This window comes from Abramis brama, assembly GCF_963993115.1.
Source record: "Abramis brama genome assembly, chromosome: 21".
Lineage (NCBI taxonomy): Eukaryota > Metazoa > Chordata > Actinopteri > Cypriniformes > Leuciscidae > Abramis > Abramis brama.
In genome coordinates, this window is record NC_139983.1 from 20341876 (window position 1) to 20348861 (window position 6986).

Sequence of the window (6986 nt, forward strand, 5' to 3'; positions counted from 1 at the left end):
GTTTGAGCTGATATTTAACATTTTTTTAAGCAGGTGCACACTACTCTGAGCAGCTGGTGTCATTGGAGTGAAGGATTCTGGGTCAGGACTCCACTTGTCACCTGTTTTTTTTGCACCATTATGTCAAAGAGTGGAAATGTTAACGGCACTCATGGGTTTTTGGCTTGTACTTGTACTAAATAGAGCCACAAAACGTAACATTTGAATACTCATGCTTAAAAGTGTTACGTACATTGCTATTCTATGCAGCATTTGTGCCCATTTGCACACAAAACAAATCAAGCCTCTGATTCACTTTGAATCAAGCATCATTTGCTCTGTTACAGAGTAGGCCTAATATGCAATTTGCAACAGTATATGCAATAAACTAATATGCAAATGGTTTTTTTTGAGGTAAAGTCAATTTTACTTTTTTTTTCAATCAGCTTCTTGGAGATGATGCTAACCCATCTCATGTCTCTCTTCATTATCTGTCTCTTAAACCCGTTCGGTGTCTCTCTCTCTGTTTCTTGCTCTTTCTTCGAGCAGACCGCACACTTTTGTTGTGGCATCAGGCTGCAGATAGTGCATGCATTTGCAGGAAGTCGCAGCCCAAACATTCAAAGGAAATGAGGTACATTCTTAACTTTTCGACTGCAGGAACACTCATCTTAATTTAGACACTGACGCCCAAGCCTCCTCTGTCATTTCTATTTATTTTGATTTATGTCATTCAAATGAAACGTTTGACCAGGTTCTTCATGTGGTGCAGTCCACTGATCACAGCAAAAATATGAGTTTCATTGTGGTTGAGGGGTGGGGATGTTATACAGTGAATAAATTAATCATATATTGGCCTATTACTCAATGAGAATCCCTAAAAAAAATGAACCACATATGGGGTCAGTTTTGCAACAGTACGTCGAATCCTGGATTTCTTGTTTCGTTTTTGGTTCTCAATTTGAGTAAAAGACTGAAACAATTGTTTTTCCATTCTTTGGCGGTCTTGTGGTTGAGAAGAGGGGGGTTTGAAGGAGGGGGGATGTTGAGGGGGGCAGATCATCTTAACAGACAGTTACATATTCACAGTTACATCTCTTGTGAGAGCAAATGTTCATTTGATGATTTGAGATTGTGAATCCATACCAAAACTTTTCAAACTGGGGTTCTAGGAGATCTGTGGAAAATTTTAAATATTCAAAATATTTGATGTGTTTTAACACAAAAACTAAACTAAGCAAATATGCATAGTTATGTGATAGATGATCATTTCTCCTTCTTTACAACATACACGTACAACAATAATTCAAGAATTTTATCTTTCTAGGGAGATTTTCTTCGCCATGTTGTCTTTAGCTTGCGCACTAATTATACGGTACTATTTTCTGTAAAGCTGCTTTTGAAAAAAAAAAAATTAGAAATAAATTTTTTATCATTATTATAATAATTGTTAAAATTTTAAGTAATATAAATTATTATACATATTGCTTTGCAAATATTTTTTGAATATTTTTCATTTATATTCTAATACTGGGTTGAAAACATATTGCATGTAGATACTTAAAAAAATAAAGTAAATACTTTTTTTCAGATAATATTTAAATCGTTTATTTTTGGCTTTGTTAGAAAAGGGGTCCCTCACATTATATTTGGTAGTCCTTGGCCTTAAAACTTTTGAAAAACTTGTTATAGCAGGATTTTGCAGGCCATGCTTTATGAATATCAACCAATTTTTTTTGCAGGAAATTATTCATTCTATATGCAGATCTATATATGTAACAAAACAATCCAACATTTTGAATTCACGTCAAAAATAAAAGTACGTTTAGGTAGGTTATCATGATGGTTTCATTTAAACTCTACAAAGCATACGGGCACTTTCATGGTATAGTGTTTGTTTCTATTCTAGGCCTCGAGGGAATCTGTATGTGGAACACAACTAACCACTTTTTGTGTCTTCTCAGGTGACAAAAATAGTTCATGTTTCTCTTCAAAGGAGTAATCCTCATGTGAGATGTTCAATGAATGTAGCCTACTTGCCATAATGCCTTATGAGATATAAACTATAAAAACTTGTATTATCAGTGTTGAGAACAGCTTTAGGGAAAAAAGCAGAAAAAGCTCGCTCTCTCTCTCCATGCATTTATCTAGCATGAGATCATTTCTTGGCAGTCACATGGCTCCTTCTGACAGCCAGTCCTGTCTCTGCAGTTACAATCGATAAAGCAGTTGGTCCATTGTTATATAAATGTAAATTCAGCCTTGTCTGAGAAATGCCATCTATGTTCATTCATGTGACAACACTGCATAAAAACTCTGTGAGTTTATTCTTGTCAGGATGTGCGAGACGGAAGAGGCAAAGCAAGATAAGAACTGCAAAGAACTGTTTGGATAATTACACAAATTGATAAATCAACACAATATTGTGAATACATTTTGAAGATTTTAAATGCATGTATTTACAAATATTTACAAATTTAAAGCATCAATAATGTTCAAAAGATTTATCAATTTTCATTATAGTGAATGAGTTACAGTGAAGGATGTTTTTCTCAATAAGGATGGATGGATGATATCACAATATCTCTTCAAAGTCATTTTAAGGCATCTTTATTAATTTCAGGCAACTTTTAAAGCATTTTTTAGTTTGTACATCAATTACAGTATTTGATTAATCAAAAAACATACATTACTGTTCAAAAGTTTGGAGTCTGTAAGATTTTTTAATGTTTTCGAATTAAGTCTCTTATTCTTACCAACACTCCAAAAAAAATGGTTGGGTCAAATTTAATTAAAATTTTAAACCCAATGGTTGGGTTTGTCCATATTTGACCCAAACATGGGTTGAAACAACCCAGAATTTTTTAGAGTGAAGGCTGCATTTCTTTGATCTAAAATACAGAAAATATAGTAAATATATAAAACTGAAATATTATTACAATGTAAAAGCCCTTTCTTTTACTTTTGATCAATTTAATGCATCTGAATAGAAGTATTAATTTCATATATAATATATTTTTAAAAATTGTTAACGCACATTCAGTCCCAAGATGAAATTTGTAAAAAATATAAAGGTCCTCTTTGATTTGTTTTGATCTTATCATGAAGCTTTTAGCACTTACAGTATACAGTATATGCACAAAAGTAGTGCTATATTTCCAGTGCTTGTAATAAACTGAACTTTAATGGGTTCTGTGGAAGTACAAAGAACACTAAACTCATTTAAATCTATAACCTTACTGTGTAAATGAAAGTTTCCCAAGCACAACATTCTCGAACATCCAGCAAAAACGTATGTTAGACCAACCACTGAAACTGGGCTGAACAGCTTTTTACTTGCTGCAGAGAGTGTGTGTTATTTTTAGGTTTTAATAGACAAGGTGACAAAATGCCTGAACACAAACTCACACTTCCTGTGAGGCTGTAGCTCGGGATCACAGCCAAGCCGACGGGAGAGTGTTCTATCCCCTGAGCAGTCAGGAACACTGATGGGAGTGTGTGCCAATCACACGCCTTTTGACACAGAAGCAGGTTCCTCCTGATTCTTAGATCAGTTCAGATATATTCAAATAAACTCTTTCCCAACTCTGAGGACTTTCTCAGACGTGTGGTGAGTCCCCTTACACAAGTGGTTTAATAGTTTAAAGATATGGTTTCATTTCCAGATATGACCACCAGTAGTCTAGTTTAAAAAAGTTCAATGAAGCTAAGTGATTTGAAGAAAAAGGACGTTATTATTATTATTATTATTATAGTCCAAATTTAATGAAATAAAACTTTGGCTTCCAGTGTCAGTGATACATTAAAAGTTCTGCATTGAGTTTTCTTGAGGGGCATCTCTCATCGCCCAGCCTCTCAACAGAGTGAGAATCGTCTGGAGTTGAGGTTCATTTTGGTGAGACCAATATGTTTGAGAGTTGTGGAAAGTGTGAAGGCGGCTTTCATGGGGATGTCACACAGCAGGTCTGAGTCCTCCTCGCACTCCTCCAGCTCATACGTGGCGTCATCCAACATCTCTTTGTGACGGTGACACACCTGTTCCACCTTCAGCCTGTGGATCTCCACTCGTAAGCGAATCAACTGCCGTGCAAGACGGTTATCCTGCATCTGCATCTCCCTCTGAGAAAAAAAATGTGTGTGAGAGAGAGAGAGAGAGAGAGAGAGAGAGAGAGAGAGAGAGAGAGAGAGAGAGAGAGAATGATTTTATAGCTTATACATCGCTGGTGGACTACAGCTAAAACCAGATTCTTTGCTAACCAGCAGTACATCAGATTAAATTATTCAGAACAGCAGTCATATTCAAGTTTCTGTGGCATTTAATTGTAATATGCCAAGAAACATGTCACCTGTGTTACAGTATATATGCTGAAGATTTCAATATGAGTTGACATGTATCTCACGTCACAGCAGTCTGGCTTATTAGCCAAATAAAATTGCTTGCTTAACTTTTATAATCTGTATATATATATATATATATATATATATATATATATATATATATATATATACTTATTTAACATAAGTAATTTGGCATTTTCATACACTACTGTTCAAATGTTTGGGGTCGATATGATTTTTACATTTTTTTTAAGATGCTCAATAAGTCTGCATTTATTTGATCAAAAATATAGTAAAAAAAAAACAGTAATATTCTGAAATAATATTATTTCAACTAAAAATAACTGTTTTCTATTTGAATATATTTTGAAAATGTATTTTTCCTCCTGTGATATTAAAGCTGAATTTTCAGATGCCACTGCAGCGTTACATGTGCTTTAATATTTTTGTGGACGACGTGATGCATCTTCAGGATGGAATAGAAAAATAAAAATAAAAATATTCTACAACATAAACTACTGTCCCTTTTGATTATATTAATACGTACTTGCTGAATTCGAATGGTATTGTTTCTTGAATGTTTAAGAAGAACTTGAAAAAATGTTTTGAGTACCTAAAATGACCTAAAGACATGTAGAAATTTTTAAAATCCCAAAACCACTGTTGGTGTATAGATAGATAGATAGATAGATAGATAGATAGATAGATAGATAGATAGATAGATAGATCATTTATAGCCCAAAGACAATGACCATGTCTAACTTATAAATAAAGCTTATGAAATATAAAAACAATACCAGTTCGTTTCTGAGCCACTGTAACGCGTCGTCTATAGTATCAAAGCCGCATATATTCTTAAAAGGCATCCCATCTTTCCAGATGTCGGATGGCTGGGTGTCCTCCTGCACAGATCCTGGGCTGCTGACATTTGAACTCTGTGTAGCATCAATCCACGGGTGAGCCTGCAGTCGCTCCTTCCATTCTAAATACGACGGTCTGCGCGTTTGGAGTTTGAGTTTCTCTGTCAGGGCTTTCACACTATCCAGATCCACCATATCTCCCTCAGAACTCTCGTCTGCTCCCAGCTCTCTGAACTCCATCACTGAGCTGCTTTCACTCCAGCTTGGCGAGACTGTGACTTGTGGCTGTTCAGACATGTGTGCTGTGCCTGATCATGCACTAGTGATTAATCTCAAGAGGTGTGCTGAGCTCATGTTTATATAGACAGAAAAGTGACCGCCCATGTCCTGCAGCCTAATGTCATGATCAGTGTTTAATCGGAGAACTTTATACAGTCTGAACTTGTAGGCTATGTTGCGGCCGGCCGCAACATTTCGAGTTCCCATGTGAAACTATTGAAGTGGCACAGGGTCACTGGCTATAGTAAAACCTATAGTAAACAGCTTCTCACACACCTCACAAATAAATCACATAGGCTAAAGTGAAAAAAGTGTTAGGTTCCAGGACAGACAGTTTTCATCAAACAATATGGTTTCACAAAGGCAACTGTGAAATGACAGTAAATCTTTAACTGATGTAACCACTAATCTTGTGGCCCAAAGCTCGCTCACACTTTTTGTCTATCAACCAGTCATCGCGCCTGCAACAAACTTGAGTCTTTTCTTTGCAACTGTTTTATAACAGAATGTCTCCATCTTCTGCTAATGTTGAGAAATTGCAGCGAGAATCTATTTAGCTAAGAATTACATTCTAGCATCAGAATCCGTCAGATGTAATGTATTATTCTAAAACGAACGGCAGGCCTGTAGTGGGCCCCCAGCCGGGACCCCCAGAGAGCCGCAAAGGGTTACAAGGGAGTCCTCGAAAAAGTTCAGAAAAAAATTGTGTAAAAAAAGAGACAAAAATATTTAGAAAAATCACCCTTTATTTAATTATATTGAAAGATAAAAAAGTAAAACAGAAAGTACAATTTTTCTAGATATATTTTTCACAGTATAAATTGATCTTTATACGCTACCTGTATATATTAGAGAGGATGTCCCTCGCAAGACTTACATCAATAAATGTAAAACAAATGTTTAAATGACTTTTAATCCTGACCAAAAAAATAAAAAGATCCTACGTTTTATCCGCGGTTATTTTAGATGTCAAGTGAAGTCACCTTTATTTATATGGCTTTTTACAATACAGATTGTTTCAAAGCAGCTTCACAGTGAAAACAGCAAAAACAATGCAAGAAAGTTTCTTTAAACCATACTCCATTTAAAAAAATACTTAACTTACACTGACTAGCCTAATTAGTCCAACAAAAATGTTTGCAAAAATAAGTGACAAAAATGCTAAATGAAGTGTCATTTGCACAGTGACTAATGTTGACCTGAAATACTTAATTCAGCATTTTTGTGACTTATTTTTGCAAACTTTTTTTTTTTTTTTTTTTAGCTTTTTTTTTTTTTCATGTCTTAATTAATTGTCTGTAGCTTATGCCCTCCCCCATGTCAATTTTTCCTGCTCCTACCATCATCATCATGACCCTCAGCAAGCGGGGTCCAGAGACACCCTCTCAATTGGATCAGTTGAAAGATCACTAAAAACTGTAACAAATTACTTCACAATTATGCCAGGAAGAGTGAAAAACAGCCACAACAATAAACAGAAACATCACAAAAAGAGAAGAGGGCTGGGACTTCAAGAACGGAAACGAAAGC

General features: G+C 35.3%; 1 protein-coding gene across 1 annotated transcript; it reads right to left on the reverse strand.

Annotated features, from left to right (window-relative positions):
* Nucleotides 1–2285: 2285 nt before the first annotated feature.
* On the reverse strand, nucleotides 2286–5574 carry fam167b (family with sequence similarity 167 member B). The gene is made up of 2 exons (XM_084096778.1): nucleotides 5115–5574; nucleotides 2286–4098 (listed from the first exon to the last, which is right to left on the reverse strand). Exons 1-2 carry the CDS (start codon nucleotides 5472–5474, stop codon nucleotides 3835–3837), a joined length of 624 nt encoding a protein of 207 aa, XP_083952904.1. The 5' UTR covers nucleotides 5475–5574; the 3' UTR covers nucleotides 2286–3834.
* Nucleotides 5575–6986: the final 1412 nt, after the last annotated feature.